At 40.9% G+C, this 14,243-nt stretch overlaps 1 protein-coding gene across 1 annotated transcript in view; it reads left to right on the top strand.

Moving 5' to 3' along the window:
- KIT (KIT proto-oncogene, receptor tyrosine kinase) overlaps positions 1 to 14,243 on the top strand; it is an 80,356-nt gene that overhangs the window by 42,883 nt on the left and 23,230 nt on the right. The window contains exons 5-7 of the mRNA XM_028143812.2: positions 1,772 to 1,943; positions 6,496 to 6,685; positions 8,810 to 8,925. Of these exons, the coding sequence (XP_027999613.1) occupies positions 1,772 to 1,943; positions 6,496 to 6,685; positions 8,810 to 8,925 (478 nt within the window). The remainder of the gene's footprint in view (positions 1 to 1,771; positions 1,944 to 6,495; positions 6,686 to 8,809; positions 8,926 to 14,243) is intronic.

Below are 14,243 nucleotides of genomic sequence, written 5' to 3'. Positions count from 1 at the left end.
TCCCTTTTAGAAACAAAGGACTGGTGCTATTCTTGACTTGTCCAGGATCTCACAATTAGTTAACAAAAAGAAGGTTTCTTTTCTTTTTACTCAAAACATTCACCGTTGGCAGTCAGCATTTATGTGTGCTTATTTTAATGTAAAAAACTTTCCAGAACTATCCTAACATGAGAAAGAGAAATAGGTATAATTCCACCATTGTATATAGTAGTGCTGTGCATTGGAAATACAATATGAGCCTCCTGTGTAATTTTAAATTTTCTGGAGGCATATGACAAATAGTAAAAAAGTAAAATTGGTTTTAATGATATACTTTATTAGACCCACTATATTGAAAATATTTGTATCGTGTTATTAACATAAAATTACTAAGGGGCTATTTTACATTATTTTTTTTTTTCATTTTGACTTCAATATTTGGGACATATTTTATATTTTAGACACAGCTCAATTTGGATGAATTCTTTTGAAGTGGTCAGCATTCCAATGTGGCTAGTCCTTATAACATGCTATATTGCCTGCATTTTTCGTATTTCTTTTCTTTCTGTCCCCACACATCTGTATTATCATATGGTTGCAGTTTTAAGTTACACTCAATTCATGTTTTTTAAGTAATTGAAACATTTTCTTGTTTTCACATACTCCTAATTTTTATGCCTGGTGTACATTTAGTTCATCTGAGTTTTTACTATAGTAAACGTCTTGGAGCTTTTGGTTTTTGTTCAGTTATTTCCTTGAGATACATTTGCTGGAGTGATCAGGGGTATGAGCATGCTGCCAAGTTGCTGGCCAGAGGGTTGTTCTGATTTACAGGACTGTCAGAATGGCCAGACGCTGAGAGTTTCACCGCCGCCTGGCCAGCGAATCACCCTTGATCTCCTTCCATGTCAGTATCAGCTCCTATTTACTTTCTATTTTAGTTGTTATTTTTTCCATTGTAATAGGAATGTGTCACATTTCAGGAAATTTGGGAAGGCAGAAAGCTATATGCTGCTCCTTTTAATCTTTTCAGAGAACAACTATAGTTTGTTTTTTTCCCATGACATTTCCCACACAAGAAATCTCCCCATGTCTTGTCTTCAGACAAATAATAAGAGTGGGATGGTGATATCACAAGGGTAATTCACAACATTTTCTCTTCAGCTCATGCTTAAATAAGTTGGGGCTTGGTTTCAATGTGTATTCTATACCTCAGATCTCTCTTTGATGAGAGTTGCCAAATTCTGCTTGGTAAAAATTGTAGGGCGAATTTTCAAGTTAGTTGTAGACATTGTGATTCTCTTTTTATGCATGAACATAATATACATGCTAATAAAACAGAAAATTATTTTTATTAGCTATCTGTTTTTTTCAATCACTGGAATATAGAATAAAAAATACATAATAGGAAATATCAATATAAGTACGCTGACTCAATATAAAATATCAGTATTCTGCAATATTTCTTATATAGTGACTTCTAAGACTTGGCACTGTTAAAAATATTTAGCACTGCAGATAATTTGGAATGATGAATGCTATGGTTATTAAGAAATGAATTTTCATGTTTTTTCCAATCATTAATAATGACTATCTCTCAATATAATCCTGTAATATGAAGTGTTCCAATGACAGACTTGTCATGATGCTTTATTATTCTTACTTAAGTAGTGTATAATGAATGCTAATATGGAGAAGTTAATTGCTGCTATTTTTAATTTATCTAGGAGACATCCTGAATATAAAGTTTATGGTAATCTTTGATTTTTTTTTTCTCTCCTTCTGAAACCAGCAGACTAAAGCACAGGTACAGAGTAATAGCTGGCATCAGGGTGACTTCAATTTTGTACGTCAGGATCGGCTGACTATCAGCTCAGCAAGAGTGAATGATTCTGGAGTGTTCATGTGTTACGCCAATAATACTTTTGGATCAGCAAATGTCACAACAACCTTGGAAGTAGTAGGTAAGTATCTTTATGGGAATGTATAAATTACTGGCAGTAGTGAAAGAAGAAATTACTGATTTCCTTTTTATGTAAATGGAATGTTGAACGAATTCTTATCATTACTGAATGAATGAATGATGAATGAATGATGAATGAATGAAAATGATCATTGTAGCCTCTTCCAACTAGAGCACAAAAGCGAATTCTACCTGTTGAGTAGAGGGAAGTGGAAAGCTGTAACTGAAGTTGTTCAGACCTTTCATTCTCTATGCTACCCACCCCTACCCCCAAAACAAATAAAGTATAATTTGAGCTTTTTCAAAAATTCTTGTCCTTGCTGAATGACTTGAGTTTGGAAATTGATGTAGAATTTCTCTGTTGAGGAATGAAAATGCTTAAAACAAAGTTATTTCTCTGAATCTTTTGGTGGGGCTCCTCGGCCTTTTGGTTTCTTGTTTTATCACTCATGGCTCTAGCTCATTTGTAGCAGGAAGGGATGCATTGGGCTTCTCCTTCCCACCCCACCTCACCCTATTCTCCACCTTAGAGGTGGTTGCATGAACCTTCAGAAAGGAGGTCACAGGGACATGGGTTACTGGTTCTACAGAGCATAAACTGGAATATGGTAACCTGTGCCTCTAACCCCATCATATCTGATATACACATTGGTTTAGCCTTTTCTTCCCTACTCTAGAAATCTCACTAAATATGTATTTTCCAAGCATCTACTTAAAGAGAACAGAGTGTAGTGAAGTATTGGATGTTTTGATTTATGGAAAATAATGATTGTAAAATTACCTCATTTACACATTTTTTTGTCTTTTGAATATTGTTCAAATTTAATCTATTTTCTTGTCTTTTTAATGCAACCTTTTTTTTAGTGCTTGACTTTGATGAAGTACTTGTAGGGTGGAGAAATTCTTCATCCAGCAATAATAAAATGATGCATATCTGTTTTCATTTTTTTCCCTTTCTCCCCATATTTCTTCAAAAACTTACGTAGCAATGTTAGAGGTCTATGATTTGTCCCACGATAATCTCATATAATTTTGGTATTTCTGCCCATGTTGTAATTGAAAGGGTCTCTCCAGACTGAACATGGAAAAGACACTTTGGTTGCAATTACATAGAGTCAGCACAGAGAAAGAGTACTACTCTGTCCCTAAGTGTGATTGTGAACCATTTATTAATTTGAATAGAAGGCTATGCTTTTAAAATATTAAACTCAGTAAGTGCTAATTTGCTAAGTTGATTAGGGAGCATGTTGATATATCAGCTTCAGCCCCAGAAAGCAATTAGTAAGGATGTTTTGAGCATATTGTTGTATGTAATCAGATTTTTAAAAATCCATTCATCAATTTCCAAGAATATAACTGTATAACTGGAAAGACTTGTGGCTGAGAAATCCGAATCTGGTTTTGTATTGTTTCAGGAGTGGGTTCGGGTGGGACAAGACCAGGAAGAGACAAAGAGAAAAGTAATGTCTCCAGGGGCTGGAGTAGAATAGGATTTGGATACCACGTAGAGTGGTAGAGAGAACAAAGCTGTGTGACGGCCCAAACTTGGTTTTGAGTTGGGGCTCTGCCACTTAACTTTCTAATGTACCCTAGTTTCCCTCTGCCTGCATTGTCTCTTCTGAAACACAGCCATAAGTCCCAAGTTGTGGGAAGGAGAAAAGGCAGTAGATTTTATAGAAGTACCTGCCACAGTATTTGCTCTTAATTAAATATTAATGCATTATCAGATTCTTAATGCAGATGTACTTGAAAAAAAGTCATACTTTTATGTTATAACAACCCAGGTGGAGTTCTTTGATTCTAATAATTCTTACACTTCATGAATTTCAAGCTCTGTTCCAAAATAGGACATAAAACTATATTGAGCAAACCAGACTATAGAAAACTTGGAGGGGATTTTAAGACAAGTATTTTATACACGATGATTGTGAGAGATAGTTTTGTGCAGTATTGTCTATAATATTTGAATATTTTTTTCACTGTGTGTTTTAAATTTATAACCTTGAAAACCTGAAAATGTAGTGTAGCAATCAGAGGAAACATTTATTCCTTCAAAATTAACCTAAATTAGCTTAAAGAATGGCAGAGGAGATCGTTTATGATTCAGGAATTAGAAAAAAGGTGATGGTTTGCAGAGCCACATTCATTTGGATGCTTGTCCATTCTCACCTGAAAAATCCTTTTTCAATTGGTACATAAAACAATTGGACTCTATTTTTTATTCTGAATCTGTAGAAACTAAAGGGCACTAAGTACTGTGTTGGCTATGTTATGTGGGACTTCAATATATTTAACCAAATAGCACCAAAAAGAATGATAATTTTAAATTCCATAATTTTTTAAAACAATCAGAAAAATTTTTTAATGTATTTTATTGATTTTTTTTTTTTTTTTTTTTAACAGAGAGGAAGGGAGAGGGAGAGAGAGTTAGAAACATTGATGAGAGAGAAACATCGATCAGCTGCCTCCTGCATATCCCCCACTGGGGATGTGCCCGCAACCAAGGTACATGCCCTTGACTGGAATCAAACCTGGGACCCTTGAGTCCGCAGGCTGACGCTCTATCCACTGAGCCAAACCAGTTAGGGCAACAATCAGAAAATTAAAAATTCTTTTATAATTCCACTGACTTGATGTAACCATTAAGATTTGTTATATTTATATTTTTTAATGCAACAGGGTTTTATTTGTACATACAACTCATTCTATCTCCCTCTCTCATTCTCTTTCTCTCTTCCTCTCTCTTTCTCAATGAAAGTAGACACCCTAGGGTATGCTATAGTAAGAAGAGGTCAGCCTTAGCTTCTCATAGACCTATATTCAAATCTGGGCTCTCCCATTGGATAGCTAACCATATGGCTTTCCAGGACTTGATGTTTTCCATCTATAAGTTAGGGGTTATAGGCTTTCTCTTTCAGCATTGTGAGATTAGATATTTGTTATAATCTATACTAATAAAAGGGTAATATGCTAATTAGACCAGGTCGACCAGACAACTTCTGGTCCTCCTGCCTTCCTTCTGGACAAAGCCAAGGTGGCGGGGGCCGAGGCAAAGAGGTTAGGGGTGATCAGGCCGGCAGGGGAAGCAGTTAGGGGGCGATCAGGCCGACAGGGAAGGGCAGTTAGGGGCAAGCAAGCAGGCAGGCAGGCAGAAGGGTGGGGTTAGGGGCAATCAGGCAGGCAGGCAGGTGAGTGGTTAGGAGCCAGTGGTCCCGGATTGCGAGAGGGATGGATTGCGAGAGGGATGTCCGAGGGGTCCTGGATTGGAGAGGGTACAAGCCGGGCTGAGAGACCCCTCACGCTGCCCCTGCACAAATTTCGTTCACCGAGCCTCTAGTTACTAAATAAAATGGATGCTAAAGTACTTAGGGCAGTTCTTGGCACATAGTAAATATTCCATAAATGGTAGCTATAAAGATAATATTGGCAATTATTTTATTGTGTTATTTTTCAAGCTCTTCTAATATTACTATTATATAATTATATCTAAGGGCTATTTTATTTATTTAACCAGTTTCTTATTTTTTAAATTATTATAACTCATGTAAATAGCACTTCTTTTGTATGTAGCCATTCACCTCACTAAGAACAGCTCTCAAATGGAAACTGCAGGGTTAAATTGAAGAATAATTTTTTAAAAATCTACATTGCTAAGTGCTTTCCAAGAGTTGTGTCAGTTCACAGTGTGTCATTCAGTCTGTCACTTTTCCCACACTTGCAAAATTATTTATTTCAAATTAGTTTTGCTATTTTTCTTTCAATAGGATGGATATACTTTTATTTTTTGAAGCAGTTTTATTGCAGTTTTGCTATTTGTAGTAAGTGAAAGTGATTCCTTATTTTAACTACTAGTTTAACTAAATGTTTTTCCTTCTATATTTTTATGTTCTCTTTTTCCTGTTACCGAATTAATTTTACTATATAGACATTTAAAAATGTTTATGTATTCAGATTTTTCTTTTATGATTTTTTTCTTCTGTTGCTTCTGAAAAACTGAGAAAACTGCCCCACCCCACCCTGTAGATGTTTGATGGGAGTCAGTTCTGTTGTTTAGTTAAAAACATGGTTTGTTAAAATGCTGTCGTTGGTTCATCTGTAATATATGATAGATGAGATGACCAGAGTTTATTTTCCAAACGCAACATTTTTTATTGAGGCTGTCCTTCTTGATTTATGTCACCTTCTTATCAAATAAACACTTATATTGAGTCGGGTATGGGCTATTTAGTCCTACAAGTACTTTTTAACCTAATAAGCATCAAGACTAGTACTAGAAGATTTATAAGATGGTGATAGATCTTGAAATAAGAGAATTGCTGAAGAGGTAGAGATGGGTGAATAAACATTTCACATGTGTGTCCTTTCTTCCTTCATGACAGTGATTCTACAAGAGCAAAGTAAATGTCAAATGGCTAATTTAAATCCTCCCTCTCGTTATTGCCAGTTCATGTTGGAAATCAGTCAGCTATGTTTGTAATCCAACGACGAAGTTGTGTTTTTTGTTGGGTAGTTGTAGATAACGGTTTCTTTCTGTTTTATTCCGTTACGGTTAGACAAAGGATTCATTAATATCATCCCTATGGCGAATACTACAAGGTTTGTAAACGATGGAGAAAACGTCGATCTGACTGTTGAATACGAGGCATACCCAAAACCTGAACACCAACAGTGGATATACATGAACAAAACCTTCACTGATAAGTGGGATAATTATCCCAAGTCTGAGAATGAAAGTAATATCAGGTGAGAAAAGGGCCTTGCTCTGGGGATTTCCCATTTCCCCTCTTCCGCTGGCTTACCAGATCCCATTTCTGTGACCCAGGAATGTATGAGAGGCCATCTGGCCAAGAAGGAACTTCGGGGGTGCTTCCTGAAGCCCTCATCCCAACATTTCTTGTTGCCCCGTGTTTAGAGCGCAGAACAAAAGCCTGTGCCTCAGTTTTCTCATTCGTAAAAGAGAGGGTTGTTCTTCCCCGAAGTTCTGAGGATACTTCAAAGCACTGACTTCCATGTACGGGACTCATTAAATAATTCACTTCAGAGAAAGCGGAAAGGTAGCACCTTGAGTCATATTTTTTTAACTGTAAGAAACTAAGAATCATTGAGTAGCTCTGGGCTGGGCAGTGAACCAGAGCTCTTTTACATCAGATCTCTCGTTTGATCCTCAAAACAATTATAATAAAAACAGCAGCAGTAGCACGTTTTGTGTGAGCTGCGAGCGCCTTTTTCTACCTTAATGCTGTTCTAAGTACCTTTCATATGTTAACTCAATAATTTTAGTCCCACAAACCTACGAGTAGGCACCCTTATTTCCCTCATTTCTAGAGAAGAAGAAACTGGGTTAAGTAATTTGACTCAGATCAAAGGGCCAGTAAGAGGTAAGTGTATTTACACAGATAGAGTTTGTGTATTTATCCAGAGTTTGGGTATTTATCCAGTCAGGAGCTGTGGGCTGTGGTAAGAATGTGGGTGAGAGAGAAGGCTGTCCTGGGCCAAGGCTTAAGGGTTGGAGGGAAGAGGATGGATTTGGGGGGTGTTCAGGCTACTTCCTTACCAACACTGGGTGATTGCGGGGATAGGGGAGAGAGAGAGAGGAAGGAGCTGAAGAAGCCCGTAGGATCCGTCAGCCAGGTTGGAGGGTGAGAGGCAACCTCATTCAAGGAGATGAGGGGGCTAAGGGCTTGGGGTATCTTGAATTTGCAGTTGACGGTGGCATCTCGAGAGGTGATGTTCAGGTGGGAAGTGTCCTACCTAGGTCAGGTTCCCTAGAAGCAGAGCCGGAGGCAGGGGCTCTTAAGCAAGGGCTTCATTAAGGGAGACAGAGACATGCCAGGGAGTGGGGGAGCAGGGTGGGAGGGGAAAGGAGGAAATAGAGGAAGTGGGTGAGGTGAAGCTGAGGCACAGTCTGACCCCAGGGTGCTCTGGAGCTGGGCTTTTGTCCGGGGTCAGTCCCTCATGGGCTGTAGACGCGGAAGGCAGTCAACTTTCAAGGGCATCTAAGTGCCCAAGGGTGAGTGGTGGGAGAAGGTTGCAGGTGTGTGGGGCCTTATACCTGCACCTAGGCAGGGGGGATGGGGGCATAAAAATAGGTCTGTAGAGGAGGCATAGGCCAGAGAAGTCTGGACTAGAGGGAAAGGTCTGAAAGGGAGCAAACAGCAAGCAGTTCAGTGCAAGAGTGGATTGCCCAGGGAGCATGTGCAGTATGAGAGGAGTCTGAACACACTACTGCTTTTGTCCAGGTGGTTGTGTGGGTCCAGGGCTGCCAGGGCACCCCTTCTACACTGGATGGAGCTCATGTCAATGGCTCCCCCCAACAGTCATATGTGCTCAGTTGACACAGCCATATCTGGCGGCCCTGCAGTAAAACAGGAGCTTGAATAGCAAATATGCAGAGGACGCTCGGAAGAAGTGGGGTCGGAGGAACACGGGGATTTTGTGGTGTTGCAAGAAGGACGGTGAGGGCAACAGCATGGACCTTGCCTCGAGGGCCCTGCAGCGTCTGCATGGAGACAGCCTGCCAGTCTGGGGTTCATCCCGGCCAGTCGCCTTAAAGGAAAGCAGGGCAGGCAGGTTTAGGACATTGGTGAGAAGGCGGCTGTGAGGACAGCTCAGGAGGCGGGAGAGGCTGCCGTGCCTGTGGGGTTGCCTTTATGCTGAGAAAGCCTCTGTATTCTCACACAACAGGTACTTGTCCCAAATTAAATGTGTGTGTGTGTGTGTGTGTGTGTGTGTGTGTGTGTTTATTTGTTAATGTGGATCTTGTTAATACTGACTTAAAGTGAGCTGTTTTTCCCCAGATAGAAAACGGAAAGACGTGTAATCAAGGCGGCAGCCCACAGTGACTGGCTTGCTGTCCTCTCTTTGCAGATATGTGAGTGAACTTCACCTAACCAGATTAAAAGGGACCGAAGGAGGCACTTACACGTTTCTAGTGTCCAATTCTGATGTCAATTCGTCGGTGACATTTAATGTTTACGTGAACAGTGAGTAAAACTAATCGCTCCTTATCTTTTTACGTTTTTATTGTTTCGAGCTGTGGCTCGTGTTTGTAACAGCTGCAGAACCGAGCTCACTGTGTACTCTGTAAATAATGTTTCATGATAATTTTGACCTTAACAAAGACCCTGTGGTTTCGTGGTTGGGCCAATGTGTACGAAAACCCAATTCCTTGCCCTACATTTCACTGACCCCGGGACCCTGTCGCTCACATTCTGGGTGCTGCCTTTGAAGTGAGCAGAGGAGCCAGAGGAGTTGAAAATAACAGTTCTTTGGCCCTAGCCAGTTTTGCTCAGTGGTTAGAGCATTGGCCCACAGACTGAAGGGTCTTGGCTTCAGTTCCTGTCAAGGGCACATACCTCGGTTGCAGGCTCCATCCCCAGCCCCGGGTCAGGGTGAATGCGTGAGACAACCAATCCATGTGTCTCTCTCACATCATTGTTTCTCTCTCTGTCTCTCCCTCTTCCACTCTCTAAAATAATAATAATAATAATAACAGTTCTTTTGAGGGAACATTGTTGATTGTTGAAATGAGGATTCAGAGGTTGAATAGGAGCTGGACTGATACGATGCTTTCTGTTTTGGGGTTGTGACATGTTTTGTGTTGAGATTGTCCTCCCACTAAGATGATGCAGTATTGATCCAGCCCGGTGGGTCCCCACCGAGAACCACGTGGGTACTGTGGGCGAGGGGAGCATGATGTGGACGTGGGAACCTGAACTCCTCCTGCACCTTGCCCTGCTGTGGGCTGCACCCTCAACAGGAGAAGTGTCTTTGCACAGAGGCTGAGGCCAAGGGAACACATCACCAGCTGGGTTTTTTTCCAAGCGCAGGGCTTCCTCCTGGCTCTCCTCTGCGGCTTGTCTATACATCCAGGGACCTGCCACACCACACCAGCCAGGGGCCCAGAGGGTGGGAGGCCTCCAAGGACATGGAATTCTAAGGGAGTGGCCCACAGAATGAGCCATGCTGGGTTTGGGGGGTGATGAGGCATAAAGGGCTCCTTCCACTGTTTGGACTACCTGGAACCCTCCCTAGAGAACAACTTAGTAACTGCTGAGCACTTTGTGCGTGTCGGGCTGCCCTCGAGGAGCTGTAGGAAGTGTTTTTAATGTCACTTTCTCACTGGTGCTCAGTGGTGTGGGGGCTGGGTGGCCTGATCCATGTACAAATGACAGCAAACCGCTAGTGAGTAATCCTTGGGGTGTTTTTGATGGCTGCTCTGGAGTCTTTTGACTACGCCAGTATTTCCAAAATTGTGTCTTCTGAACAAGAGATGTGTTTAGATAAAGAGTCACATCTGTGCACTTAAACACTTTTCTTAATTATAGGCCTTCTCCGAATCCTTAATATGCTAAGGTGTGTTATGACTTCCCGGGAGGGGGCTGTGGGAGGGAGCTGATATCCCATACTTGTTTGACCGTAGAATTTCCTTTTCCAAGGGAATCATGTGAAGTAATACCTCAGTTCTTTGGAACAGTTTTGATTATATGGTATCTCATTAGTCCACAATTCAAATATTTCTCAATTAATTCAGATGTTAATCAGAGGAGCTGAGTGTAGTGTAGTACACACGAGCACAATTATCTGCTTCTGAAAAATCTTAATATTCAAGTAACTGAAGAGACGCTTGCAGGTAAATCAGTATCCTTGCAGTCATAATACGCATACTTTCCACCAACACTTTATTTTGGGTGCTTCGGTGAGTTAACACATCCATCACCTCACATATTGACCTGCTTTGTTTCATTTTGTGTGTGTTACATTTTAGTGTGGCGAATGCATTTAAGTTCTGTCTTCGCAAATTTCAGTTATGCACTACAGTGTGATCAACTATAGGTACCACCTTATACATTAGATCCTCAGGCCTTAAGCCTCTTAGAATGGAGAGTTTGGATCCTTTTGCCAACCTCTCCCTATTCCCCCACCCCCTTCCCCTGGCAACCACTTTTCTACTCTGTTCCTGTGAGTTGAATGTTTTTTTTAAGGTGACACATTAAGTAATGCCACGCACTATGTGTCCTTCTCCATGTGGCTCCTTTCACTTAGCATCATACCTCCAGTTTCATTTCTGTTGTCACAAAGGACAGGATCTTCTACTCTTTTAAGGGTGAATAATATTACGTTGTGTATATATACCACAGTTTCTTGATCCATTTATCCATGGATGGACACAGGTTGTTTTTATTCTGAATACCTGCAAGATATTGGCTATTCTGAATACCTGCAAGATGTAATGGTTTTGTTTCCATAAGTGGGTTTCTGGGATTCTGTCTATGGTAGTGCTGTTTCTCATTTCTCGAGGAATGTCCATACTGTGTTCCATAGCGGCTGCACCAATTTACAAGCATTCCCTTTTCTCCATATCCGTGCCAGCATTTATCTCTTATCTTTTAGATAATAGACATTTTAACAGGTATAAGGTGATCTCATTGTGGTTTTGATCTGGTAGCATTTCCAGATATGTATTATGAATTTTGGCAAGTGATGTCTAGGCTATCTAGATTATAAATAGACCTCTCTCCAATCTTAAAGGTCTATCCTTTAATCACAAACCTGCCAGTCGAGTGAGAGGGCTGTGGTACTCGGGCGGTGGTGGTGACAGGGACACAGGCAGGACAAGGAAGGCATAAAGAGCTAAGGCATAAAGGGCTCCTTCCACTGTTGGGCTGACACAGAACACGTGAAATGTGTAGCTAGACTGGCTGTCCAGAAGACTGCTGAACTGCACCGAATTAACTCTCAGAAGTCACCAATTTCACTCCGTTTATGGCAGTGTTAACAAGGGTTTGAAACAATTTAAGGAAATGCTAAATAATGTTTTATTTCTAAGTCACTGCATTGTATAATTAGCATGCTGTCTGGTATGAGCGATTATTCATAGATAATACAGTATACCCAACTCAAAGTAATAAATCACCCCGAATGAGGCCTCTTGATGAGAAAGCTTCCCTTTGACCGCATTTGCAAAATCTGGGCTGCCTTATATGGATTATCGGTCATAGTTCATTTCAGTTATGGGTGGCTAGACTGTCCTCCTTCTAGGGAGAAGCCACGGTAAGCCTACCGCCTTGCAAATAAAGCGCATGCCCAGCCTGCCATCTGGCAAAGGTGAGGACAGACCTGTCAAGCCGGCCACGTAGATAGATGGCTTTGGACTGCTTGCCAGCCAGCCATCTGGGTCACCCACCTGGTTGGAGGTCTCGGGGACCTTTTGTTACCAACCCTTCTGGGTCAGGGACCAAACCGAGGTCCTTCTGTTCAGCGGCGTTCACACCAATGGATTAAGAACTGAGTTTGGTCAAGCAGAGCGGAAGCTTTTATTTTTTTGATCAAGGGATGGAGAAGGGTGAGCTCACACTCGAATGGCACCTTCTCCTGGTCGATGAAGGAGCCTTCTGTATGTATAGGCTGTGGTGTGGGGTGATTAAATCCTTTAGGCATGTGTAATTAGTCTTCTGTTGCACTCAGCCCATTTTGCACACGTTGTTTTGCACACTGTGCCCTGGCACCATCTTGGTCTTTGCCCTCATCACCTTGGTCTTTGCCCTCATCACCTTGGTCTTTGCCCTCATCACCTTGGTCTTTGTCCTCATCACCTTGGTCTTTGTCCTCATCACCTTGATCTTTGCCCTCATCACCTTGATCTTTGTGCTCAACACTTTAATCTCTGCGCTCAGCACCTTGGTCTTTGTGCTCTGCCCTTCTTATTTTGTGGTCAGGAGTCTTTTTCAGTTCCTGTAAGCAGGCATAGCTCGTGACACAGTTTAGGTATTGAGAAACATTAGGGTCTTTGGGATGATAGCCTGGTGACACTTTTCCCAGATTAAAATAATAAAGGTGGGTTTGCCTTTAAGGACTGCTCGGTTTTGGGGCTTTGGGAGGGGCTGTGCCTTTCCAGATTCTCACAAACTGAGGGAAGTTACTAGAACTTTGCCTCTATGGAAGGGGAAAATGTTTCCCTACCTGTTAACCTCTCAGCCTTTCTATTTCCATTTTTTTTTAAAGATGATAGGACCTTCCAAACATTGGGGTGTCCAAACCATACTTGGGTTAGAGGCTAAAAGCTTTAAGACTCACAGCTGACACACTTGTCTATTGAGTTTTTGCTGGAGAGGCTTTGCTTTTTTAGTATATCTCCCTCTTTAGGTGGATTCTAGTAGGCATACTCCTGTATTAAACTACTGGAATTCTTACACGTTAAATAAAGCTAGTGCTAAGTAGAACTCCTTTTTGATTTATTTACCGTCCTTTGAGAATTTGCTGTAGGGCTACCACAGTAACTGAAATGAAGCTTGGTTTGTGCAAACATTTGTATGCTTGTGTTTTTAAATTAAAACACGTTTTTAAATTATAAAAAATGTTATGTGAAGGATAAAAAATATGCAAAAATAAAAAAAAACAAGCCAGTTTTAAAATATCCCTATTGCAGTATATTTTTTGAAAGACCATTAAAAAACTTTTTTTTTTTACAAAAGTGAGGTTCTATCTCTTTGTAACTGTGTTTTGGTGCTGAACAATAAATGCGTTTTGAACATCTTCCCACGTCATAAACTACTTCTTCTACAGCATCACTGTGGTCTCTCATTGCATGGCTAGCTTGTCATCTCTACCCCATGTCTGATGCAGTTTTGAGACATGGTGCAATGGCAGGTGGGACTCTGAAATGATGTGACTGAGTTTGGAGAAGAAACCCATCTGACTAAGTTTGTAATTACCTTGTTTAATCTCAAATGAGCCACTGCCTAAGTGCCCGGAAGTTGATAAGGTTATCGCCTGTCGCGATCTCCCATGCGGCTGTGTCTGTAGCATGTGTCATGCAAGGTGCACTGCGCTGGCTTTCAGAACAGCTCTAAATTAAGGAATACTTTTCAGAGCTTCTTAGGGGGGCAGTTACTCTGTGTACAAATAGCCCTTTGTCTTTCTACATTAATATGTTTTTTTGCATGTTCATTGGTGATAACTGACAGTGTCTGAACTCTTTTTATTTTCTGTTCCTGAACTTGAAATGAGTTTTTGTTCTTAAATTGCTTGGGACTTATGGGTGTTGTTTTTGATGTGACACTTTAATATCTCCTTCTTATGAAGAGGATCTCTGTGGATGCAAGAATTGCTATAGACATTTAAATTGGAGAAAGGGGGATTTCGTGGCAACCTACTTTTAAAGTAGAATTTGATTCTCTTCTCTTCTGAAAAAAATTTGAGGAAATGTAGCTCTGAACTAAAGAGTCTCACCCCCCGCAACCCTCCCCGCCCCGTCCTCCCACCTTGAGCCCCTCCAGTGTTGGTATCATTATTTTTATTT

Source organism: Eptesicus fuscus, chromosome 2 (genome assembly GCF_027574615.1).
Source record: "Eptesicus fuscus isolate TK198812 chromosome 2, DD_ASM_mEF_20220401, whole genome shotgun sequence".
NCBI classification, from domain to species: Eukaryota; Metazoa; Chordata; class Mammalia; order Chiroptera; family Vespertilionidae; genus Eptesicus; species Eptesicus fuscus.
The sequence above is the reverse complement of the archived record's forward strand: the minus strand, read 5'-3'. Positions and strand labels throughout refer to the sequence as shown.